At 41.0% G+C, this 27116-nt stretch overlaps 1 protein-coding gene across 5 annotated transcripts in view; it reads left to right on the top strand.

The window, feature by feature from the left end:
• Positions 1-27116, top strand: part of PAPSS1 (3'-phosphoadenosine 5'-phosphosulfate synthase 1) — a 108757-nt gene that overhangs the window by 52753 nt on the left and 28888 nt on the right. For all 5 annotated transcript variants that reach the window (XM_060148561.1, XM_060148565.1, XM_060148564.1 and 2 more), the window contains 5 exons: positions 2089-2202; positions 4643-4754; positions 7159-7364; positions 10088-10223; positions 22660-22928. In XM_060148561.1, coding sequence (XP_060004544.1) covers positions 2089-2202; positions 4643-4754; positions 7159-7364; positions 10088-10223; positions 22660-22928 — 837 coding nt within the window. The remainder of the gene's footprint in view (positions 1-2088; positions 2203-4642; positions 4755-7158; positions 7365-10087; positions 10224-22659; positions 22929-27116) is intronic.

Below are 27116 nucleotides of genomic sequence, written 5' to 3'. Positions count from 1 at the left end.
TTGTTATCATCCATAGTTCATAGTTTACATTAGCATTGAACCTTCTGTGGGTTTTGACAAATGTGTAATGACATTTATACACCATTGTAGTATCATAGAGAATAGTTGCACTGACCTAGAAAATCCCCTGTGTTCTTCCTATTCGTCCCTTCTCCCCTCCCCTGTAACCCTGGGCAACCACTGATGTTTTTACTGTCTCCATAGTTTTGCCTTTTCAGAATGTCACATAGTTGAAATCATACAATATGTAGCCTTTTCAAACGGGCTTCTTTTACTTAGTAGTCTGCATTTAAGTTTTCTCCATGTCTTTTCATGGCTTGATAGCTCATTTCTTCTTAGTGCTGAATAATTAATATTCCATTGTCTGGATGTACCACAGTTTATCCATTCATCTACTAAAGGACTTCTTGGTTGTTTTCAAGTTTTGGCAATTATGAGTAAGGCTGCTGTAAACATCTGTGTGCAGGTGGATGTAAGTTTTCACCTCATTTGGATAAATACCAGGGGGCATGATGGCTGGATTATTTGGTGAGAGTATGTTTAGCTTTGTAAGAAGTCACCAGATTGTCTTCTAAAGCAGCTGTACCGTTTTGCGTTCACACCACCAGGGAATGAGAGTTCCTGTTGCTCCGCATCCTTGTCAGCATTCGATGTGGTCAGTGTTTTGGATTTTGGTCATTCTGATAAGTATATTCTAATAGTGGTATCTCATTGTTGTTTTAAATTGCATTTCCTTGATGATATATGATGTAGAGTATCGTTTCATATACTTATTTGTCATCTGTATATCTTTTCTGTGAGTTGTCTGTTCAGGTCTTTGGCCCATTTTCTAATAGGATTCTTTTCTTACTGTTGAGTTTTAAGAGTTCTTTATATATTTTGGGTAACAGTCCTTTTTCAGATATGCCTTTTCCAGATATTTTGTCTCAGTCTGTGGCTTGTCTTCTCATTCTCTTGAGAATTAATTTATTTTGCATAAGAAATTATTGCTTGGATACATATGGAAAACGCTTAATCAGTGCCAGTTTTGTATGCTTATAGAGATTACTTGATTGATTTGACTGGAAAGTTTTAAAGTAATTAAACACATTTGGTAGGATTTCCCAGGTGGTCCAGTGGTTAAGACTCTGCCCTTCATATGTATAGCTGCTTCACTTTGTTATACAGCAGAAACTAACACACCATTGTAAAGCAATTATACCCCAATAAAGATGTTAAAAAAAGAAGAAAAAAGAAAAGACTCTGCTCTTCACTGCAGGGGGCGCCGCTTTGATTCCTGGTCAGGGAACTAAGATCCTGCATGCTGTGCAGTGTGGCCAAAAAAGAAAAAAGGAAAACCCCCCAAAACACATTTACTAATTATTCCTAGGTATATGACAAGTGTGAATAGGCCTTGTAAAGGTCACTGGATGAGCCGTGTATAAGAGCAATATATAAGTTTGTGGTAATTACAGACAGATACTTGTGGGCCAAATGAGATAGAGCACTGTCCCAATGTGATATAAATGAATACTAGGATGTTTGGTTAAAATTTCCGGACTACATTTCGTAAGACATCAGAGAGTGCTGTTTCTCAAACTGCAGTGGTGGGAGTAGAGCTGACGTGCTCTGGAATACTGTGTTACATGACTAAGAAGGTGGCTTTAGTGACAATGGTGACAAAGATGCATGTGGAAGCTGGAATGAAATGGTTTTATAATATGTTACAGAAAATAATGATTATGTTTAGAGTGCTTTTTTTTGTTTATTTCTTTGTTTCCAAATTATTTTTATCATTACCCCTTACTTGAGGTTACCTCTTCTTTGCCATTGCATGATCTTGACTTATATGGCATATTCCAGGAATTTCTGTCTCACTAGATAGTGGGAGATTATGATTAATGAAGTCTTGCATGTGGGATGTTACCTGCTTGCAAGTAGACCAGCTGTCACTAGGAAAATTGATGGGGAGGTAGAGCATTAAATCCCTGTCCTACACTTCGTTTTTTAAGTCTCATTTTGAAATGTTAATTTTTTTCATTAAGATACCCTTTGGGGAAAGCTAAATTGTTGAAGCAAACATTTAACTGTACTTTTGTGGATGTATAGGATATTGTACCTGTGGATGCCTCTTACGAAGTGAAAGAACTGTATGTGCCAGAAAATAAACTTCATTTGGCAAAAACAGATGCAGAAACATTACCAGCGTTGAAAATTAATAAAGTGAGTGCTTTGTTCCTTTTCCTACTGAGTGATTTAACCTTGTGTATAGTGGTCAGTCTATAGAATTTGTGATTTTATTTTTGTGTTTGAGGGTGTGGGTGATAGTGGTAGTTGTGTATATCACAATTCCCCAGGGATGGGAAATATGTTTAATTTGTAAAACCATATTTCCAAATTACCATGGCTTTGATTTCATTTTAGTCATAACATTTATTTATTATGAAATATCAAAGAACAAAGATGATGTAAGATTTTTAGGCTTATCAGAAGGAATGGGTTCTAAAAGGTTAAAAACCTTTAATAATTAAATAATAATTTAAAAAATGCACATTTTTTCCCTTTAAACATGTTTCCTAATCCCTTGTCAAAACCCTGACTTTCCCTTTCTTATATCGTGAAGAATAATTCTGCTGTGTATGTTAGCTCTAATAATAGCATTAGGTGTTTTTCCCAATAAAAAACTGCTTAGTTAAACTAGATATGACAATGGTGACTATAGTTTGTCACTTTCAAATCTTAGAGAATTTTAAATTGTGTCATTCAGATATACTTTAAAAATGGAGAGATTTAGGAATAAGAACGTGGACCGGGACTAGAATTTCCCAGCCTTTCTTTTAATATAGTTAAAATCCCGGACACCCAGGGAGGTGCCAAATGTGCAAGTAAGGAGAAAGAAAAATAACCCCCCAAGCCTTCTGAGGTCGGAGGAAGACTCTTCAAAGACTTACTCACATTCCTGATAGGAGTATATTATCTAGGTGATTTGTGTGATTGGGTTTCTGACCAGAAGCTAAGACATGCTGCAGGGGGGCAGAGAGAGGGAGAGTTGGAGAGCAGAGGCACTCAAAGCTGACTTTGCAAAGGCACAATAGATTTTGTCACTGACAGACTGTGCATCAAATGAACGAACACACACACACACACACACACACACACACACACACACACACACACGGCAGGGAGGAGGGAAGGGGAGAGAGAGAGAGAACGAAACTGAGAATGAATGCATATGAATCCAGGTCAGTTAGACTCAATAACCCAGAAAAACAGCTGCCTTTTCTAAATGTGATCTTGTTTTCAATACGGTAGTTTGTTCTTTGCACAGCAGTATGCAAAGTAATTAATTAAAAAAATTAGGTTACATCATATAATGTATGCTAGGCTGCCATAACAAATACCATACCCTGGATGGCTTAAACAACAGAAATTTATTTTCCCATAGTTCAGTAAGTTAGAAAGTCCAAGGTCCACGTGCTGGCTGATTTGGTTCCTGGCGAGGCTCCCTTGCTGACTTGCTGTCAGACGCCTTCTCACCTTATCCTCACAGGGTGTCCGTGGGAGCTCTGGTGTCTCTTTCTCTTATGAGGGCACCAGACCTGTTGGGTTGGGACCCACCCTTTAGACCTCATTTATTCTTTATCACCTCTTCAGGGCCCTGTCTTCAAATACATTCACATTGGGGGTTAGGGCTTCAACATATTTTCAGGGGGACATAAACATTCAGTCCATAATAGATACCATCTAGAATTAGATTCCAATAGAGAAGAATAGTGGCCATTGTCAAAGGTTTAGGAAAAATTAGTAAGAGGAGAACTTGAAAGTGAAACAATTTGGTGCACGAATATAATTTTTTCCTGTGAATTGAAGGAGGGGAATGCTTTACCATTATTTGATTTTTCAGTGGAACATGCCAACCTAATACTTTGGGTATACATGGTAAGTCACATCATAATGCACACCTCTTGGCCAGGTGCTTTATCTTTTCTCATATGAGAATCACTGCTCCGTGTATGTGTATATATATATATATATATATATATATATATATATACACACACACACACACACAGTTAAAAAATGAGCATATCCAGCTTGCGTTAATTCATCAATTCTTTAATATTCTGATGGGATCTACTAGAAATCTTAAAGTTCAAGAAATAATATAGTGTTTGTAAAATGAAGGGTACTCTGTCATTGGTGAGGGATTTTTTTTTTGGTAAATATTTTATCTAAAGTTTGTTTTAGTTCAGGACAGTGGTTGTCAGAGTGTAGTTTCCAGACCATCATTGTTAGCATTTTCTGGGCACCTGTTAAAAATACAAATCCTTGTGCCACAGCAAACTAGCTAAATCAGAAACTGGGGGGAGTGGAGCAGTCTTCATTTAACAAGCCTTCCAGAGGTTTCTTAATACATATTAAAGTTTGAGGACCACTGGTTTAGGAGATGCTATTCTTATGGGAAGCCTAATGTTATTCAGATTTATTAAGAAAAATACATACTTTCCTAGTGACCTTATTGTTTATTAGATTTGTAAAATCTATAAACATTCTTGAGAAGTTCGTTTCCATTGCTTTCAAAATTAAACTCCAAAAAGCCATTAATGCTTTTGTTCATAAGTACATGAAATAAAGCATTTTTCTTTACTGTCTCATTTACTAGGTGGATATGCAGTGGGTGCAGGTTTTGGCAGAAGGTTGGGCAACCCCGCTGAATGGCTTTATGAGAGAGAGGGAGTACTTGCAGTGTCTTCATTTCGATTGTCTTCTGGATGGTAAGACATTTAAAAATATTCAAGTACATTGAGTATGGAAAAGAAAGCACACAGTTGCAGGGATTCGTCACTATTTATAGAGAGTACTGGTAACATCTTAACGGAGATAGCACTTAAAGACTAAATTATATCAGTACTGAATATTTTAAACGTATCATGAGATCTTGCCATTTTTAGTTTTCTTGATTGTGACTTATTGCAGGGGGAGAAGGACAACCTGGGGATTAAGGCTGAAAATGGATTTAAAAAACAAATACAGTTTCCCTATGCCATATCTACCTGATCACGGTAAAAAGCCTCTCCCCAGGAAGTGTACATACTTACTAATTGTGCTGTGCTGAAGCCCATGCTTGCTTAAGCCGGGTGTTCTAACAAGGAATCAGGGAGTCACAACTTAAGGAGTCCTGAAATAGGTGGTTAAAAGGATGGTTCTTCCTACTCTTTTAAAACACTAAAAAAAAAAAAAAATTGCCAAAGAAATTGATATTTAGGGTATTGTAATTACATTCCAGCTACCTTAAACTTTGTATATTGTTGGTAAGATTACTACAATAAAGAAAATATTGCTAAATGTTAAAGAACTATGCGGTATGATCCAGCAATTCCACTTCTGGGTATTTATGTGAAGAAAACAAAAACACTAACTAGAGAAGATATATGTTCACATGTGTTCATTGCAACATTATTTACAATTGCCAAGATATGGAAGCAACCTAAGTGCCCATCAATAGGTGAATGGATAAAGAAGATGCGGTGTGTATATATATATACACATATATATATATATATATACACACACACACACACACACACACAATGGAATACTATGCAGCCATAAAAAACAATTAACTTTTGCCATTTGCTGCAACATGGATGGACCTGAAGGGTATTATGCTAAGTGGAATAAGTCAAACAGAGAAAGATAGATACCATATGATTTCACTTATATGTGGAATTTAAAAAACAAAACAAAAGAACAAACAAAACAAAAGAACAAACAAAACAAAAACAGACTTGTAGATACAGGGAACAAACTGGTGGTTGCCAGAAGGGGGTGGGGGTAGGCTAAATAGGTGAAGGGGATTAAGAGGTGTATAAACTTCCAGTTATAAAATAAATAAGTCACAGGTATATAATATACAGCATAAGGAATAATATGGTAATAGTTTTGTATGGTGACAGATGGTTACTAGACTTATCATGGTGATCATTTCTTAATATGTTTAAATGTTGAATCACTAGGCTGTACATCCGAACATAATATTGTACGTCCACTATAATACTTAGCTTTTAAAAAAAAGTCATAGAACCCTGCAAAGTTGCGACCACGTTCTTCTGTGTTATAACTTCTTTTGACTGCGGAGTAAAATAGATACTAGAAAATGTAATTCCTACTCAATGTTCTCAAGAACCTTTAACATAAGAATTAAATTATACTTCTTGATTTTCTTCCTTGGAAATAATGGTAAAGTCTTTGTGGACTGCCTCCTTAGTTATGACTTAGTCTTGGGTGTGGTGTAAATCTACCTATTAACTTTCCATTTTGAACTCCACCTTACGGTGGTAGTTTTAAAACAACCAAACTGTTATCATGGATTTTGTTGACGTCTTTTGCCCAAAGAAGGCATGCCATGATTTCCCAAAAAGTGTGGTTTCTCTTTGATAACGTAAATAATATCCACATATGAATCTGAGAGTGTATTTTATTTTTCTAACTTGCGCATGACGAATAGGAAAGAAAAAGACACTTTCAGAGCTTGAAAGGTTGGGAACTGAGAATGTGCTTTTGGTCTCACTGGCAACATATTTTGCTTTAAATGGAGCCACTGATTATTTACTGCCTTTGTTTCCTGACCAGTGATAGCTGGCATCAGTTCCATTCTGATTAAAAAACAAAAAACTTTTTGAGTGTTTTCGTCTTCCTCTCTCAAGGATATCCAGGTATACCAAGTATACTCAAGTTACTTAACCAACTTGCCACTCAAAATGTAGTTGTCAGCGGTATCAGTTATAATATTTTTCCTGTAAAGGCCCTGAAGCATAATTCTTTGTCTTACTCATATATTCTTGGTGATGTTAGGCTTAACCAGCTGATTCTTCCTTACTCAACAGTTGCTTAAACTTCTGCGCCTCTTCCCCCTAAAGACAGTTTCATGAGTGGTTGTGAGGAGTATTGCTGCACACAGTGTTGATGTTCTTAATTTTTGCTGTTTTGTTTTGTTTTCAACTCTGGGTTTGTTGCTTGTTCTCTCCCTGCTTTTCTGTGCCAGGTACCAGTGGAACACTGTCACTGGAGCAATAAATCTTTTATTATTTGAAGAATGTCTACTGAAGTGTGAAAGGTAGATGTCAGGCCCGCTGAGTAATGCAAGCTGTGTGCTTTATGTTCTTTTGTGCCCTGCAGGGGGTGTCATTAACTTGTCAGTACCGATAGTTCTGACAGCTACTCAGGAAGATAAAGAGAGGCTGGACGGCTGCACGGCTTTTGCTCTGATGTACGAGGGCCGCCGCGTGGCTATTCTTCGCAATCCAGAGTTTTTTGAGCACAGGAAGGAGGAGCGCTGTGCCAGGCAGTGGGGAACAACGTGCAAGAACCACCCCTACATCAAGGTCCTGAGTAAACCTTGCCGCATTTTATCTTGATTTGCCAATAATGTTTGTGCTGAAATGTGAGGCATTACCTCTATATCAACTATGCCATTGGAACTGTTAATATTTTGCAGAATCAAGGCTGGAACTTAGTGTGAACTTTTAAATAAACTAAGCGAAGGAGTTCCCTGGCAGTCCAGTAGTTAGACTCAGCGCTTTCACTGCCAGGGCCCTGATTGGACCCCTGGTCGGGGAACTAAGATCCTGCAAGCTGCATGGTGCAGCAAAAAAAAAAAAAAAGAAAGAAAGAAAAGAAACTAAGTGAAATTTTAGTAGCTTTACCTAGAAACTTTATATAGCAGCTGTTTAGATCATGGAAGTGTGTTCAATTTCATTTCATTGTCTTACGTAGGACAAAAAAGTGATAAACTTAAAAAGCAGGCAAATATATTTTTATAAAATAAAGAGGTTGAACTAACGGTGTCAGACATTCCTTCAGCATTAAAATTCTACAGTTATGAATAACAAATAACATAGTTTACAAACCATGCTTATGTAAATTTTTTGAACCACACAGCAGACCTATAGGATGGGTGGCATTTCCATCTTACACATGGAGAAATTGAGACTTTATGGGGGATATATGTTCTTGGCCAAAGTTAGGCAGCTTATGGTTGGGATGAGGGTCTGATTTGAATCCAGGACCTTGGGCTTTAAAGCCATCTTCCATAATCCTTAGCAGAAAGTCATTATTGGCTTATGTAGAGCTTCCCGTACTCTGTAATCCCTGCCACTAGGGAGTACTTTTTGTATGAATTCATTGGAGGAGACATTTTTTAATCACTGAACATATGTGAATGCTGTTTATATTGTGTGCCATTTATTTAGAGCAGTCTGTAAGACTTCTCAGGTTAGTTAGTACTTGGTGTGCAGCCTTGAGGAACCAATAGGATTTGGAGAGGAGGGAGCTGTAAGAAACGGCTTCCCAGGTTTCTGCGGCAGGGGGAGCAAAGACTCGGTGCATTTGAGAGAATTGGTGGTTCGAGTGGGAGAGAGGACCTTGGGCTTCAGTTTCTACTCCAAGGTGTTAAAATTTTGTTCAGTCATAATAACAATTTACATGTATTTATGCTTTTCAGCCACGTTTCTGCTTTTCAGTCCTTACAGTGACCCTTAGAAGTAGACAGGGTTATTTTCTTTATTCTGAGGAGTCTTAGAGTGGGTTCAACTTGCCCAGAGCTGCAGAGGTACCTGTGAGGTGTCAGGATTAGAGTCTGTCTTAGGTCTTCTGTGCTCTTTCCCCTATGCTGCTCTGCCTTCCTAGGAACAGAGAGGTGGCAGGCAGATTTGACAGGGTCACAACCGACGTGGTGATTTAGGAAGCCAGCTGGGTGGTCTAGAGCAGGGTGTCCCTCTTCCAGCCCCATGCCCCCCGGTACCAGCCATGCCCTCCCGGTCTCCTGGCTGGAGTCCAGCTTCCTGTCATACCCATTGAAATCCATTCTCCTTAGTGCAGCCAGAGTGAGTCTTTTAAAAATATAGATCTGAACATATCACTGCTCCCTTTAAAACTCTCCAGTGGCTTCTCATTGTAATCAGAATAAAACCTGTGAGGCCCTGTGGGATCCGGCCCTGGCCTTCTTCCACCATTTCTTCCACTACCGCTGCCCCTCTCCTTGCTTTGGCCTTTCTGACCTTCTAGCCACATTAGCTTTCTTTCTGTTCCTCAAAGACAGAAATGTGTTTCTACGCCAGGACTTTGCAGTTGGTGTCCCTCTGCATGAACTACTTTACCTCTGTGACGAGTTCCTTTTCATCATCTCCGGTTAAATGTCACCTTCCTCAGAGAGGCATTTACTAACTCCTTTCTCTTAAATGCCATTCACTCTACTCCCTGGACACTGTGTTCCAGTGCCCTGTTTGTTTTCTCTGCAACGTTTATTGATCACTAGCTGATAGTTCTCTGGTTTCTCCTCTGTCTTGCCCACTAAAATATAAGCTCCATTGGAGTAAGATCTTTCTCTCTCGTTTTCTGCTGTATTTCCCAGTGCCTAGCACAGGCCCTGACACATACCAGTGCTCAGTGAATATTTGTTGAATGAGTGGTTTGGTGGATGGATAGAGACCTACTAGTGAGGGAGACCAGGCAGGAAGTGACTACGCAGTTGAGGTGCATTGTTAGCAGGTAAGTTGAAGCCGTGGGGGAAGAGCTTGAGCTGCATTGCAAAAATGGATGGATCCTAGAGGGTATATCTTCTCCTCTCAGATGCAGAGAAAGGACACGAGTGGAGCCGAAAGAAATTTGAGGTGGTGTGGAGATTGGAAGGCAAGAATTTGTGTTCAGCTCCATCATCAATACTTTAATTGCTCAAAAGTTTAGGATTGGAGAACACAAGAGGGCGGGGTGACCCAGGCTCACACACTTTTCTGTTAATCAACATACAACAGCAATGAAAAGAATGTTTTGGTTGCTTAAAAAAGTCGTAATTATTCATTTTGATTTTGTTTGCGTTTCATATGCAAATATAACAGCTGCGTCACAAATCCTTTGCAAAATTATAAAATCTATTCTAATTCTACAGCATCTCTAATGCCAGTTCAGTTGATAAACCAAACAGATTTACCATTGACCTTAAGATGAGAGTAGTTTACAGGTATATTTAGCTTGTATGAGAGAAATGTTCTTACTTATTTTGATATTGGTTCCTGTTAAAAAAAAATGATCTCCTTTCTCTTGCCATTAGATGGTTATGGAACAAGGAGATTGGCTGATTGGAGGAGATCTTCAAGTCTTGGACCGAATTTATTGGAATGATGGTCTTGATCAGTACCGTCTTACTCCTACTGAGCTAAAGCAGAAGTTTAAAGATATGAATGCAGGTAAGACGTGGACCTAATTATCTAACATGGGATTACTTGGAGTTTCTCCTTGATGGGGAGGTTCTTGAAGATTTTTTCCAATGCTTGCTAAAATGTAAGACAGAATGAGGAGTAAAGATAAATTTAGCAATGGAATATGTAAGGAAAGGTAGTCAATCTGAATCACCCTATGTAGTTCACTCATATCAATGTGCTTTATATCCCAGAATGTCTTATTGGAGTGGAATGTACCACTGCAGAAAATAATAGCACAACAGTATCACATTTGCTATTCATCGAGCAAGTGTTTGTTTCGCATCTTGATATGCCAGAGTACCAAGTGCTGAGGATTCATAAATAAATAAGACAGGAGTTTATGGTGTAGAAGAGAGAGACTGTCAACAAATAACAGAAAAAGTTCTTGAAGAGTAGGTTAATCATGATTTCAGATTTCTGGATTAGGAGGAAATGGAGCAGTAAATATAGAGAGTTTGTGGAAACTGTTCTTTATATACTGTCTTAGAAAGTGCCCCAGGACAGGGATTTTTATATTAGACATCTGTGGTTAGCAGATCTTTCACACAGAAGTAGGTGAATGATGTGTTTACGCGGGTGCGCCCACACTTGCAAATTCCGGGGGCCTGCCACAGCATTCGCTGTAGATTTTAGGAGGCTGTTTTTTAAGGTCTGAAGAATTTGAAGCCTCCTACAATCGTGCTGCTAGTGAATTCTCACCCACTACAGAAATGGTTAAACACTAAGCATTGGTGCTGCTTTTTAAAATATCTTCTGGGTACAAATTGAGGAGATGTGGCCGAGAAAAGTCAGGTGGGTATGGATGCCTTTTAAGGGACTACCTGGCCACCCAGCCGTATTTATTAAGCAGAAGCCCGCCTTCCCAAGTGACTCCAGGATCTGGGCAAGAGCTCCCATTTCATCAGTTGTGTTTAGGTCCTGTGACCTCTCAGATCCTTGGTAGTCATTCAGAGTCCTGTGTGCACACTGCCCCCTACTTTACCACTTAGAAGTTACGTGGTTGTGGGGAAAGGGGTTTCCTCTCTACGGCTCAGTTCCCTAGTTGTACAAATGAGGACAGTGATGGTACCTGACACATAGGTTTTTATTTTTAAAAAGTGAAATGAACTAAGATGCTTAGGCACCGTAACAGTACCTGGCACACAGCAAGAGGTTAAGGTGTCACTATTTCTGTTACGTGAGTTGGAAGCTAGTTTTACCAGTAAGTAAAGGGCATACAAGTAAAGGGAAGAGAAAGAGTATCTGTTTTTTCTTAAGCTGTGTCGTAATTAGCTGATACTTGAAATGATGTGAAAGGGATCAAACACTGGAGGCCCGAGATGGACACACACTCTTCAGAGCTCCACAGTCCCCACCAGCCTACCTTGTTCATGCACACCTTTTGCTTGGCCCCCTTACGGTATTTGATCGTGTGGTGCCCTGTTCCTCCTTCCGAATTTTATTCCTCTCCTCTGAATTTGAAGCACATATTTGGCTTAAACTACTTGTGCAGGAATTTCTCCGAATATTACACTCGGCGCTTGCTTATACAGCCGCTTGTTTTCTTCTTTCTTGCTATCACATTTTGGGCCCAGTCGTGGAGGACTGTGTCATGAACTGTATCATGACTGCTGTAAGTCAGTGATGGTGCCGCATTCTCTTTTGTCACTGTGTGACTTAAAGGTCCGTGTGTAAGTCAGTTTTGACCTTTGAGATGTAAGCAAGTGGGGCTTCTGGGAAAGGTTTTCCTTCCTGAAAAGAAACTGGCTTAGAACAAAAAGTTATCCTTTCCCATCCTTCCTCTTCCTCCTGCTTTGGATGCTGTCATGTAAGGGTGCAGTGTTTGGAGCTCTGGTAGCCATTTTGTACCATGAGAATCCATAAGAATCTTATACTGTTTGAGTTTCTGATCCAGCCCTTGGGTCCTCTGTATCCAGATTTGTTATTCAAAGACCTAATGCATGTTTGAGTTGTATAAGACACTTCTAGTTGGGTCTTTGTTGATTTCCATCCAGAAACATCTGATAGTTTAATATGTGTAGACTTCTCTCTTTTTTTCTGGTGAACAGGACATGTTTCACTGAGGACTTGCTGAGACCGCCTTGCTTACTTTAATTTGTTTTCAAAATAATTTATATCTGGAATTCGTGTTACTAAATAAATTTTTAGCACTGTTGAGGGATCTTATCAAGAAATTATCATTCATAATCCAAGACTTTATATTACGTCTGTTTTACATTCTTCCTTGCGTACCAAACATTTTAAATCATTTAGAGGATTTGTTGCATAATGAGTGATTGCAACTTTGTTTAGAGTAGCTGAGAGCTGGTTATTAGCCTTAAATCCAGCAAAAAAGATGATGGAGTGTTATATTGTTTACTTTTCCATTTTAGACTAAGGCAAATAAGCAACAGACTGAGGAGGTCCCTTTATAGTTCTTATTCAACTCTTTCTGGAAGCCAATAACAAGTCATCTACTCTTGTGTACAAATCATAGTTCAAGGGAGGGAAAACAGGGAATATTTTTTTTTCTTTTACTTAGGGTTTCTATTCTTACCTCTCCCTCCTTCTCCTTCCCTCGTCTTAGGGAATATTAGGTAATCTTTGATTACCCTGTGTGGGTTGTTGTCCTGTGCACATTGATATGATCAGTTTTGCTGTTTCTAGACCATTCTGTAGCTGGAAGGATTGAGAGGTCTTTAATACCCACGTCAGTGATTGCAAGGTGACACGGTTCCAGATGGCAAGTTCTTTGAATCACCGATGATTGACCACTATCCTGGAAAGAAAGACTGAATTTCACTTAAGCCAAGTAAGAGCCAGTCAGTGTTTATTACACACAGGGTACTGGTGTCCTGCTGGGTTACAAAGGGAAACGCTGACATCATTTCTCTCAAGCTAGTATGTGGTAGCACAGTGTTGAATACATCTGAGAAAGCTTTGTCGAGTTGTTGAACCACAGACTGTATTTTAAATGAATGAGACGGTAGATGGATATATTAGGCTAAGTGGGGAACAACAGATGCCTGAGAAAGCTGAGGTGGAAGCAGATAGTTTGCCTCTGAAGGCACTGGGCTTTCTTGCCTGTATGTGGCAGTGGGCTGGAGATGCTGTAATCTGAGATTGGGTGACGGAGCCTCTTGTCAGTCAGGTCAAGGCCCACTCAGATGAGGCTATGAACATTATCTGACAACGTGAGTGTTTAAAGATGGGCGGTCAGGGCTGAGGGAACCGCCAAAGAATGATGAGGCATCCGGGGACTAGCAATTTGGGGTAGTATGACCATTCCTGCAGGGCGTCGGAAGGCAGCGTTGTTCCTGAAGTGGGATAAGAGGAGCTGGAGCTGTGGCAAGGGGCTGCCAGGCAGGAGCTAGTTGTCCGGGGTGTAGACCCCGCTGGGATCCCAGCGCTGAAGCAGGATGCAACTGGGGCGAGACTTCTGTCCTCCGTCCTCTGGTTGCCTACTGGTGTCTCCCGTATGGAGGCAGGAGTACAGCACTCCCACCCCCAAACACGCACACACATGCACATGTACACACATGCACATGTGCACACGCGCACAGAGGCACGAGACAGGACTGGACAGGAAGGGGAGTGGAGAACAGGCAGTACAGTGTCCAGCTGGCAAAAAAGCTTTATTTCCAACATTATTTTTCACTTTAATTTGAAAGCATTTCTAGTCCTGAGAAAGAGAAACAACTTGCTGCCGTATTATGGGGTATGAGAGTGCCTGTTGGTGAAAAATTCTAGTCTATTCATATTTACTCAAGTAGCCTAGCCCTCTCTTGTTGATTTCTTTTCCCCCCTCATGAGCAGTTTAAGTAAAAGAAATGACAGTCCCGAGGGAGGAGGGGGATCAAACTCTTTCTCATTTCCAGCTCTCTTCAAAAAACTCCCACAGAAACATAGCGTGCGTGCACCCCAGCCTGCCTCCCAGCAACGCTAGAGTGGTTGTCAGGACCCTCTTGTTCAGCTACTGTATTGATTTGGGGAAAATCAGAAATGCCTGTACTTAGAGCTTTGGGGTAAAGTGGCAGATAATAGAGCTTGCGTAGGACTGCAAGAGAAGACTTATTAATTACTGCTGTATGCAGGCCAGTTTTCAGAGAAGTTGAAAGGAAGACAACAGGCGGATGTTGTAATTCTGGGTCTAGTGGTTGGCATGCAGGCCGGGGCTCTGCCTGTGGGCTGAGCAGCGAAGCGCAGGTCTGAGAAATCTGGGGGAAGGAGTTAGCAGCGCTCCCCTGCTGACCAGCTCATTCCTTGCCCACAGCTGCCCCCTGCTGGGGAGCTGCAGTTGTCCCTGGACCCCTCGCTGAGAAAGTGCAGCACAGGGGTCCAGCCCAGGTGTTTGTACTGTGCCACATCAAGGTTCCGTGGCCGTGGCGCTAGATTAGGCAGCCTGTGTCCTGCACGTATTCTGGGGGTCAGGGCCCAGGCTCCTCCCACCACCAGAAAACACTCACGGTTGCCATTCCTTCCCCTGTCAGAAATCAGCGCATCCTGAGAAGAACCTTCTTCACTGTCTTCTTCCCCTTCCGTCTGCTGGAGGGAAAGGGATCAGACCGTACTTGTTAACATGGTGTGTTGGCTCCTGGACTGGATGGTGTCGAATCTGGAGGAGAGGGAGAGAAACTGTAGTCCGGGGCTCTTCCTTTACTTAGACATGAGGTATAGGAGAAGGTGCAGGTTTCAGCAGCTGGACCTGCTTTTGGCTTGAGATGTGAGGGTGGTAAGTGAAGGTGAAGGAATTGAGGGGTGGGGTGGTAATGAGCAGCGTCTATTGAAACATTGTTAGTAATAAGTCTCTGTAACTGATGAGTTGGAAGCTCAGGACTTAGGGATGCAGCTAACAGAAGCCATCTGTATGCACGTGGTAATTGAATCCAGGCGAAGTGGGGTAAGTTTCCTGAATGAGTACGTAAAGAAAGAATTTCCTAGGACCCAGCAATGAACTCTGTGGCTCTGAGAGGACTACAGGATGTCAGAAACAGGTGACTAGACCAAAATGGGCCAGGCAGAATATAAAATGTCATGCACATTTGATCACATCTATGTAAAAACGTGTGCGTAAGGAGAAAAACTAGGAGACTATGCAAAACCCCAAAAACAGTTATATTAAGATAGTGCATTTGGGGTGGTTTTTCCCCTCCAAGTTTTCTTCAGTGTTTCATGGTTTTTACTAAAGAGAAAGCATAAAGAGGCAGATGAAATAGAAAAGGTTGGTGCCACGGTTAACAGGCCTTGAGGCTATGAAGACAGTGGCATAGCCTTTTTTTTTTTTTTTTTTTTTTTTTTTTAATGTCAGAAGCAGCAGAGAGGTCAGGACTTTAAAACAGGAAAGTACCTTTTGGGTTTGCCAGGGGTTTCATACTCACCATGTGGCAGAGCAGGAAGGAATTAGTTGAAGGAGTGACTCCATTCCCGTTCTTTTCTTCCATCACTTTATCCTTCACATTGTCACCAGACTTAGCTTCTGAAAACAAAGATCTCATCATGTCCTCTTGGAGCTGAAGGAAGTATATTCCTTCTAACATGGATTTATTCTCTGATAAGTGAATGTTTGCTTCTCCTCCGCTGACTAGATTGTAAGCTCCTGGGGGCAGGACCAGTTTCACTGTCCCTCCAGGACAGTGTATCTAAAACAGAATTTTCATCCTGTCCCAACTCCTTTCTTCCCTGTCCCCCTGCCTGCTTTGGCTGCTGGATGGAGGCTAGATGGGGTTGCGGGGGAGACCAGTTGTCTCATGAAGCAGGGATGAAGGGCTGATGTGGGCACGGGGAGTGAAGAAAGCAGGGTTTAGTGAGGTTTAGGGAGCAGAGCGATGTGCGTGTGGAGGATGGCAGTGGTCCTCCAGAGTCTGAGGCTCTGCAGTGGGTAGTGGTGCCTGCGCTCAGAGGTCGTGGAGGAGGACCAGAGGTGCAGGAGGAGGCTGGCGGGAGGTGATTTGAGGTGCCCGTGGAGTGCTATGAGGCAGGTAGAGAGACGGTCTGGAGCTTAGAGGAGTTTCGGTCAGATGACGTAGACCTGTGAGTCAGTAACACGTAGAGCGCTGCTCAGTGACCTCAGCACCGGGGAGGGGTTTGAGGGAGCGGGCAGCGCCAGTCTCTGCCGTTGTGACCCCATTCCCACTGTGTAGGTTGTCATTGGTCAGACGAGCCTGTCTGTGTCCTGGGGGAGGAATAGATTGAGTGAGTGGGGAGAATGGAAGAGTTGGTGGATGGTTTATTTTATATGGAAAATATGGGAGCACGTTTCTGTGCCACAGTCTTCTGATTTTGCTGTCTCCCCAGTCCACCCACTGACCCTCCCCCAGCTCAGTCCCGCACAGTCTACTAGCCTAATTTTCTGGGCAACATTACTGATTAACTCACAACCTCTGTTTGGAACACAGTATGCCTCGTAACCTATCATTCAAAATTCTGCGCGATATCACGTGCTAGGCTTTGTATGCATGTTTGACAAGATGGACGATTCTGTGTCCTCAGACGCATCTGCCTTGCTGCCTCCACACTTCTGCTCACACCAGGCGTGTTGGTCGCAGTGCTCTTACTTCCATCACCCGAATTTCATTTGTCTTTCAGAGGTTGGTAAACCACAGCCTGCACGCCAAATCTGGCCCACTGCCAGTTCTTGTAAATAAAGTTTTACTGGGAAATATCCACAGTCACTTATGCATCGTCTGTGGCTGGTTTTGCACTGCTCGGCAGGATTGAGTAGTTGCAGCAGAAGCCCCATAGCCTGCAAAGCTTAAAATATTCACTCTAGCTCTTGAAGGAAAAAGTTTGTTTTTGTGCACGGCACCAGCAGCTTCACAGTGTAATTTCTGTAAATCACAATTATGGAATTCCTGGTCCTTTCCCAGGGATGGCGGCAGAAGGCTAGAAACAAATGGAAATCATAAATGTTAATATTAAATTCCAGTCATTTTGAGGATAATGTCCCATTTTCAAACACGGTTGAAACCCTGAACTTAGGTAAAGCAGTCTTAAACTAATCCATAAAGAGTTATAAGCGAAAAGACAAGTATTTTCTACCAGTTATGGTGTGACAACGGGGAATTCACTTGTCCTTTAGAAAATGGGGATGAGAATGTGAAGCATTACTGAAAGTTGCTCTAAGTATCAGTGGCCCCAGGTCCATAGTGGCCCATTATTCTTTTTCCATCCTTGATGGAAAATTGTTGGAGGAAAATATAATGGTGATGCATACTGGGTTATGTTAGTTGGGACAATACCTTGGGAATGTAAGCTTCCAGTGGATCAGGTGCTTCCATTACATTGTTCATCCGCATAAGTTCTCTAGTGGGGAAACCAGATGGTAGGGATGAAAATGCAGTCTGGAGCTACAGGCAGTTAAAGCCATTTGTGTAATTCATTGATAAATAGTTACAAGGGATTGAAAAGGCTGGAAGTTTAGGAAAGACCTGGTAATATTGGCAAGAAAAAATGGGCAGAGCAAATGATCATTGGATTTCTGAATGGAACTGATAATAAGGAAATAATTCTACCTGGAAGAAATTTTGGCAGCAAAATCCTTTATATGCTGCTAATGTAAACTTTTAATAAGTCATTCATCTTAACTTTATCTGTTAAATGTCCAGTGTGGAGCTAGATTAATTCTTTTTGGAAAGGAAACCTAGGTAGATGAATTATTAGAATCTGTGAAATACGTATATTTGAGACAGAATTTATTTATGTTTCCTTTTGCACATGCTGTTCATATAAATAATCTTGCTAAATGGCAGTTTTACAAAATCAGGTTTGACCTGATTGGAGTCTAGGAATGTAGTCATCATACACCTGAGATGTATTACCCAGGGGTCCTATTCACAGTTAGGCACCTGTTCCTGATTAAGGAAGGCGAAGGCTGCATATTGCAGCACAGAGCTAATGCACCCTCCTCTTGGAAACACTCACTGGAGGGTTGGTTCGTACTAGAGTAGACCTTGAGTCACCAGTAGAACAGTGGGTTCAATTTCCTGCCAGGAACTTTTAGATATGGTGTTTTTTTGGGTTTTTTTAATGAATTGTCTTAAGGAACTTAGATTTTTAAGGGACTGCACTGTACATCTCACCGTGCTGGGTACTTTATATTATTTTATCTTCATAACAGTAACCTTAGTATCATCCCCACTACGAAGATGTCAAAAGTGAAATTAAGTCCTTAAAGACCACAGTCCATGGTTAAAAATTGTTAGACCTGTAATTTGAACCCGTAAATATCATGTTCCAAAGCAGTGCTGCTTCTACATGTATCTTCTCTTTTAAAAATTATTAGGGAAAATTTGAAACATATGATACTTAATCTGTAAGTAGATACAATAGTGTGAATGAATCCCTATATACCTCTAACCCAAATTCAGTGGTACCAACTCTTGGCTACTCTTGTTTCACCTGTACCCCTACCTACCCCACTGCATCCCTGCATATTATTCTGAAGCAAATCTCAAACCCCATGTCATTACCATCTAAATATTTCAGAAAGTATTTCTTAAAGGTAAGGACTTTAAAAAATACAACCATGATATCACTGTTGCACCTAAATAATAATAATATCAATAGTGTCTTAATACTATCAAATATCTAGTCAGTGTTTATATTTCTGATAATTTCATAGTAGTCACATTTCTTTTTTTATAGTTTGTTTGAATCAGGATCTAAATAAAATCTACATGTTATAACCAGTTCATATGTCTCCTGTCATAATTTTTTACTTTGTTTTTTAACTTTTTATTTTGAAATAATTTTAAATTTACAGAAAAATTACACGAATAGTACCAAGAACTCCTATATATTCTTCACCCAGTTTCCATAATTAACACTATATTTCTTTGCTTTCTCATTCTCACTTTCTTTGAAAGTTGCAGACGTGATGCCTCATTACTCCTTAGTCATTTCCATATGTATTTCCTGAAGATAAGGACAGTCTCCTACCTAACCTCAGTGTGCTCATCAAACTCAGGAAAATACCATTGATAAAATACTGTCTAATCTGTGCACTTCACTCACATCATGCCACTGTCCCAATAATGTCTTTTATCACAGAACCAACAATGACAACTAAAATCTTCTCTTTGCCACCTTTCCTTCCTGGTTCAGGATGTCAGTCATGTCTCTTTCGTCTGCTTCATTCGGAACAGTCGCTGAGTCTTTGGCATTTTTGAATAGTCATGTCGTTTACTTTCTTGACTGTCTCTCAGTTTGGGTTTATCTGCTGTTTCCTCATGATTAGGTTCCAGTTACACGTTTTTATCAGGAATCCTGCAGGAAACAATGCTGGATTCTTGGGGCATCATATTTGGTGGCTCACAATTTTTTTTAAACTTTTTTTTTTTTAAGTTTTTTTTTTATAATAGTGTTTATTTATTTTTACTTGTGGACAGTTTGCTTTATTTATTTATTTATGGCTGTGTTGGGTCTTTGTTTCCGTGCGAGGGCTTTCTCTAGTTGTGGCAAGCGGGGGCCACTCTTCATCGCGGTGCGCGGGCTTCTCACTATCGCGGCTTCTCTTGTTGCGGAGCACAGGCTCCAGACGCGCAGGCTCAGTAGTTGTGGCTCACGGGCCCAGTCGCTCCGCGGCATGTGGGATCTTCCCAGACCAGGGCTTGAACCCGTGTCCCCTGCATTGGCAGGCAGACTCTCAACCACTGCGGGTGGCTCACAATTTTGATTTTGTCCTATTACAGATGAGGCTAACTTTTTCAAAGTTAACTTTTATCATTTAAGATCACGTTTACCAGGTTTTTGTGCTGTAAAGTTAACAAATTATTTTGTATGTACTAACAGGTGTTTTGGGGGAGAGATCTTGAGACTCCATAAATATCCCCTTGTCATCAAACTTTTATCTGCTAGTTTTAGCATGCTGCACATGCTACCAAATGGTGATTTTTCTAATTCCATCATTCCATCTACGTTTATTAGTTGACTTTCTACTGTAAGTTAGCGTTTCCACTTCTCCTCCATTCGTTTTTTTCATTTATTCTTTCTGGATTTACAGGTTCCTATTTTACTCGGTGATTTACAATCCATTAATATTATTATTTACTTGATATTTAGCTTGTCCTAGGTTGACCTTTGGGACCGTGTCAGACTGGTTGCTGTATCCTTTTGACAAGTCCTTGTTATTCTCTGAGCACTTCCTTTCCTTATGACACAAAAGACGTTCCAGCTCATGTACTTTCCGTGCCCTAGCCCTAGAATTGGCCATTTTGCCAAGGAACCCTGCTTTAAGTGAGGAATAGTATTTAGAAGGTAAGATTTGGGCTTTAGTTTTGCTCATTGCCACTGGGTAGTCATTGCTCGTAGGACCTTTCAGCAGACAGAACCAAGAAATGTGCATAAGCACGTACACTCACACACATTTATATCTGTTCCTGTATCTATCTGTCTATGTAGCTGAAAACCATGAGGTCACGCTGCCGTTTTCAACCCTAATCCAATACCACGCGGTCTTTTCTAACCTTTCTTCTTTTTGGTATTTTTGCCTCCTCTCCTACAGTGAGAATCCTGGCTGCCATTCTACTCAATCTATTTACTTATTTGCTCTTATTTGCTCTGTTTACGCTCCCAGGCAAATGAGCTGTCTTCTCAGCCCAGGCCCTGTTTGCCCCTACCACGCAGGCATCTCCTCGGCCCTGGGGCTACAGGCTTGTGCTGGGCCAGAGTCCTCGTACTCTCTTTCCTCCCCGTGGTGCGAGCCTGGAGCCACTCGCCCCCAACCTCTCCATCAGTGCAGTAACTCACATTAGCCCAGTAGTAGGATTTATTAATGCTTAGTAAGTGTCTCTGTTGTGCTTCAAGGCTGTTTACAAAGAATGGGCAGTACAAAGGGAAAGGAAGAGGGGGGGAGCACTAAACTTGCTGATGAGACTTAGGCCGGAATCAGAATGCAGGTTCAGTTCAGGCAGTAATCGCCCCCGAATGGAGCAGCCTTAGACTGGAGACAGTCTTCGTCTGTTCTTTTTTGGAAGGACTGGAGTATAATAGAGTCAGGAAGTAAAATTCCTTCTTGGTCTTGGGGAAGGGGAGTTCCGGAGTTCTACTTAATGGCTAAAAGGGATGTTTTGAAATCTTTTGAAATCCATATACTATATCCAAAATTTGAAGTGATTTCAGAAGGATAGAAAAACTTTCCGGTCTGTACCCCTCCTCCCATTTCCTTAAAGCAGCATAATTTTAAATACTTACATATTTGTATCAAGACTTCTTTTTTGTACCTTATGTCATATAAGGAGGAGAAGTGGAAACTCTAACTTATAGTAGAAATTCAACTAATAAATGTGGATGGAATGATGGAATTAGAAAAAAATCATCATTTGACAGTATTTGCAGCATGCTAAAACTAGCAGATAAAAGCTAGCAGCTATTTCTTTGGTGAAAACCAGCCTTGTTTCTCAAGAAAAGGTAACTTGAGAACTTCAAAGCATAGTGAAAATGCTCTAAATCTTGGAATACCACAGGATGTGTCCCCAAAACTCTCCTGGTCAAGTAGGGCGCCATAGTTTTCTTTCTGTGCCTTTTGTCACGGTGATAGAAGAGGGTCAGAACTGAGACTAGATGGGGGATGTTGTACTATTCGGCTTAAAATTATGCAGGAAGAGGAAGTTGTTCCTCTCTGAGTCAAGATTGGGTCAACACGGCGTGATGATGTATCAGATATTGTGAGGGCGTCAAATACAGAGCTCCTCTAACTGCGTTGTTAACTCTGTTCTGTGAAATTACTCTATGACTCCAAGGAACCATGCCTTCTAAGAAAGGTCTTCTGAGAGCAAGAGCCCCATGTAGGAGCGGAGCCAGGGTTGTAATCAGATGTTACATAGTTAACCAGTTTAATTAATCCAGCAGTTTTCAACATTTGAGTAATAGCAATGGTCCTTGTAAGGGATATTGTTGTTGCTAAACTATAATCCAAAATCGAGACCTGGCATCACAAAACAACATTGGGTTCCAGTCAAGCAGAGTAATCAGTAGAAATGAGCTTATTTGGGTAGTAAGTAAATTTTTTAAACTCTACATATCTCTGTCTTTCTGTCTTCCTTCAATAAAGGAGTATCTTAGATCCAACGGCAGGATTGACTTGATGGGTAATTAAGGCTTAGACCAAGAATTTATATCCACTGCAAGCAGTTGAACCGAGATGTTAGGGCCAGAAAGTCTGAATCATTCTCAGGTTGCCCATGAATTCAGAAAGTAATTGTTATAAATCCATCACTACTATGTGACACATGCTCAGGCTTGTAAGATTTGTAAAGTAATAATTACTGTATCGTGTTGCCTTGGAGTAAATGGTCAGCGCGGTACATGTTTTTCACCAGTTTCTGATTCTGAGGCATGCGTGTTTGCTTAATCCTAAGTATCGAGCGTCAAGAAGCATTGCTTATCCTTTGGAAGGTAATCTGTTAGAAAAGGACTGTTATTAACTCTGAATATTCTCTTTCAGATGCTGTCTTTGCATTTCAGTTACGCAACCCGGTGCACAATGGCCATGCTCTATTAATGCAGGATACCCATAAGCAACTTCTAGAGAGGGGTTACCGGCGCCCTGTCCTTCTCCTTCACCCTCTTGGTGGCTGGACAAAGGACGATGATGTTCCTCTGATGTGGCGTATGAAGCAGCATGCTGCAGTGCTGGAGGAAGGAGTCCTGAATCCTGAAACCACAGTGGTGGCCATCTTCCCATCTCCCATGATGTATGCTGGACCAACTGAGGTATTCATGGCAGCAGTGCTGAACCACTGTTACTGACACAGCAAGTGTCAACAACAGACCTGACTTGATTTTTTTCTCATCTGTAGGTCTATTCTAAACACAGGGCATGCTCGCACGGGCGAGCTTGGGAAGGTGTGACACAGGCTCTTGTCTGACCATGTTATGCAGATCTGATAACACTCATGTTATCCCTTTAGCAAAGTCCAGAGTAACTCTTCCCAGGGGACAGATTTGGTCTGACTTTTGCTTCTCGTATTTCAGTGGGAAGGAAAGCATGGTATCTTTTCAAAAAAACATTCAGAAGACATTTTTCATCTGTTCTTTATTGAAGGACTAATAGGGTTAGGAAGTAAAATTGCTTCTTGTTATGGGGTGGAAGAGAGTTTTCGAGTTCTACTTAGTGGTCAAAAGGGAGGTTTTGAGATCTTTTTATAACCATATGTAAGGAAGAGGAGTTAATTAGGTTTTTGCTTCAAAGTAGAGTTGGCTTTCCAAAAATATTTGTTTGAATAAATGAATAAATCAATAAATGACCTAAAAAACAGTGTGTGGGAAATTCCTAGCCAGCTTCTTGTTGAGTGTTTAAGATAGAGAATGGAATGCATGTTATTATTGCATTCTTTTTCATCCCTGCCTTGAAGGGAGATGAATTTACTTAGATTTATCTGAGAGGCAAACCCTTTTAGAAAGAATTAAATAATTTAGTTGTATATACTCTGAGATATCTTCCTTCAAAAAAAAAGTTTAAAAGGAAATACAAGTGTGTTTGGCTATTCTTTGGGATCAAGCCTAAAATTTTGTGGTTTTTTTTTAACATCTTTATTGAAGTATAATTGCTTTACATTGTTGTGTTAGTTTCTGCTGTATAACAAAGTGAATCAGTTATACGTGTACATATATCCCCATATCCCCTCCCTGTTGCATCTCCCTCCCACCCTCCCTATCCCACCCTTCCTATCCCACCCTTCTAGGTGGTCACAAAGCACGGAGCTGATCTCCCTGTGCTATGCAAGCCTAAAAATTTTTATTTGACCTTAGTTGTGGGGCTGTGCAACTCTTTAAAAAATACTGACAGAAAACTACAATAACAACAAGCTAAAAGATTACAATGTATTTGACTCTTCTCTTGGATCCAGCCTAAATAATGCATTAGAACTTCCATATGAGGTAAAACTCCTCATATTCTTCCCTGGTTGTTGGTATAAAATGTTCATAAGAATTGGGCACCAAAAGCCCTTTTAGTTTCCCAGAGACCACCATGGTCTTTAGTTCTTACATCTCAATGAACTGAATTATTTTGGAAATAAAGTAACAATTTTGTTCCAATAATTTCTCAACTTTTTTGGTGCTGTCTTCATCATCATCATTTTAAGGGAATCATTTGGACTGAAGTTTTCCAGAATTATAGGGTGGGTGCTTTTCACTGTGGGAATGATGTAGGTGAATTTAGGGTCAGGAATGAGTTTATCAATAATCTCATTAAGAGCCAGTGAAGAAAATGAAGGAATTTATCTTCCCTATTGAGGACATATTTTGTCCTATTTGTGTTTTTTATTCCCTATGTAAAAGGGGAAGATGTGACATTTTATTACCTAAATAAACTAAAAGCTGCTTTTGAGAAGGAGGCAATGAAGGGATAGATAAATAATAAAAGCAGCCAGATGGGACTTCCCTGGTGGCTCAGTGGTTAAGAATCCGCCTGCCAATGCAGGGGACACGGGTTCGAGCCCTGGTCTGGGAAGATCCCACATGCCGCGGAGCAACTAAGCCCATGTGCCACAACTACTGAGTCTGCGCTCTAGAGCCTGCGAGCCACAACTACGGGCCCCTGTGCCGCAAACTACTGAAGCCCGCACGCCTAGAGCCCGTGTTCCGCAACAAGAGAAGCCACCACAATGAGAAGCCCGTGCCCACAACGAAGACTAGCCCCCGCTTGCCGCAACTGGAGAAAGTCTGAGCGCAGCAACAAAGACCCAACGCAGCCAAAAATTAATTAATTAATTAATTAATTAAAAAACAAAACAAAACAGACAGCTATGGTAAGAGAGAAAGGCCTTTCTTGAGATAACACCACAAAGGGTCAAGCATGCTGTTTTGTCTACACTAGAAACATTTTTAAGCGTTTTGATTTCAGAGCCAGGTGTGTTTCTCAAGATTCAAAGGTGAAGGTACCTAAAGGTGCCTTTGGGGTGCTTGCATTTCGGCTAACCTCAGAGTCTCCCTCCTTGCAAGGCAAAGCTGACAGCGAGGTGAGCCGGCTGTAGCAGGCCCTTCCCCGGCCTCGGATTTGACTCCTGTTGCTACCCACAAGAGTGTGGTCTGGTCAAGACAACACAGGCTGTTGTCGAAGCCTGGGCCTGTTCTTGGCCTGGTTTGTCACCAGCTGGTCTGTAATAGCAGGTTAGACTTTGCTGAGCTATGTTTAAGTGCACAGAAAAGGGTTATTTAAGGGATGCACAAGGAGGTGAGACTAAATATTCTGTAAGGTTCTGTCCCTTTCTCATCATTTTCTCATTTGCCTTATTTTCTTTTAACTTTGTATTGAAGTATAATATACGTAGGAAGAAGTGCATATTTCATAGGTTTACAATTAAATGAATTTTTCCCATTTGAACAGTCACAGGACCAGCACCCAGATAGGTAAAAAGCCTTTTACCAGCACCCTAGATGGTCTCCTTCCTGCCGTCTCCTGTCATTACCTGCTCTCCCCACGGTAGTCGTCACTGTTCTCGCTTCTCGCAACATAGATCTCATTTGCTTGTTGGATACTTTGGGCGGCAGACTCTAAGAGTGAGAGATTAGCGTTCAGGAAATGTATCAGGGATGGCTCTTGGGATCAACGCTTGTGGAAGAGAAGAGATAGGAAGGGAGCAAGATTGGGCAGGGGGAGAAGTTGAGCTGCAGTTCAGTCTCAGTGGAAGCCTCAGTTGACCCCATGTGGAATTCTGGAAAGGCCCTTCAGAGATGTTCTGACTTGCACAAGAAGGGCATGATGCCTTTGGGCACTGCTGCTCTTTTCCACAGAGGCAGTTTCTAAGGAGGGCTGACAGCTGCTGGGTGTTGTGTTGGCAACTCCTAAAGCTGGGGGAATAATCCTTCCTTCCTGGGGGGACCAGGGCGTTACATCACGGCATCTAGTCCAGCCTGTCCTAGTGCTTTTCATAACCGAAATTGTACAGTGTATATACTCTTTGGCGTCCGGCTTCTTTCGCTTTACATTATGTTGGTGAAACTCACCCTTAGTGTTGTGTGTAGTTAGTTGTAATTGGTCACTCAGTACTGTGGAGTGCCCCATTGTGTGACTGCACCCAGTACTGTTGATGGGCGTTTGTGCAGTTTTCAGTTGTTTGCTATTAAGAATAGTGCTGGTATGAAGATTTTAATGCATGACTTTTTGTGGGCATTTATGTTGGTTATATACCTAGGATTTCTAGACAATTTAGGGGTATGCCTTTGTTCACCTTTAGTAGATGTTGCTAGTCAATTTTCCAATGTGGTTGTACCATTTTATATTCTCGTCAGCAGTGTATTTCTTCATCTAAACTTGATGACTGTTTTCATTTTAGCCATTTGGGCCCTCTAGCCCTATTTAACCAAACGTTCTGTAATACTTTTACTATTTCTTAACGAACCTCAAAATTTTTTTCATTGAAACAGTTTCACTGAAGAGGAAATGGAGAAGTAAATTATATACCATGATTGAGAATATAAGAATAGCCTATTTTTATTGCGCTCTTACTGTATTTGCCAGGCAATGTTCCAAGTGCTTGACATGTATTAGCTAACTTCATCCTTAGGACGACACCAAGAGAATAGGTACTATTATTATTATTCTCACTTCAGAGATGAGGAAACGGAGGTAGAGGGGTTAAATAACCTGTTCAGGATCACACAGTAGTGTCGAGATAGTCTGGCTCCAGAGCCAGGTACTATAACTGCCACAGAATATTTTTTATCTTATCGTATAATATTAAAATATGTGGCCGCAGATTTTTGGAAAACAGACTGGAAATAAATTCTTAAAATATCCTGTAGGAGTTCCAGAACGCTGAATTAGGATGGCCTTGGCTGACATTCATTAGAGGTGGAATCTCTAGTACAGGGCCTTTCAAACGTACTTTTTGTTTATCATAGCCTAGAGTTGTGGGTTGTGATCTTTGTTTAGCCTGTATTCATCCCCACAACAGC

Source organism: Lagenorhynchus albirostris, chromosome 4, assembly GCF_949774975.1.
Source record: "Lagenorhynchus albirostris chromosome 4, mLagAlb1.1, whole genome shotgun sequence".
Taxonomy (NCBI): Eukaryota; Metazoa; Chordata; class Mammalia; order Artiodactyla; family Delphinidae; genus Lagenorhynchus; species Lagenorhynchus albirostris.
Note: the sequence above shows the minus strand (reverse complement) of the source record. Positions and strands in the feature narration are given on the sequence as shown.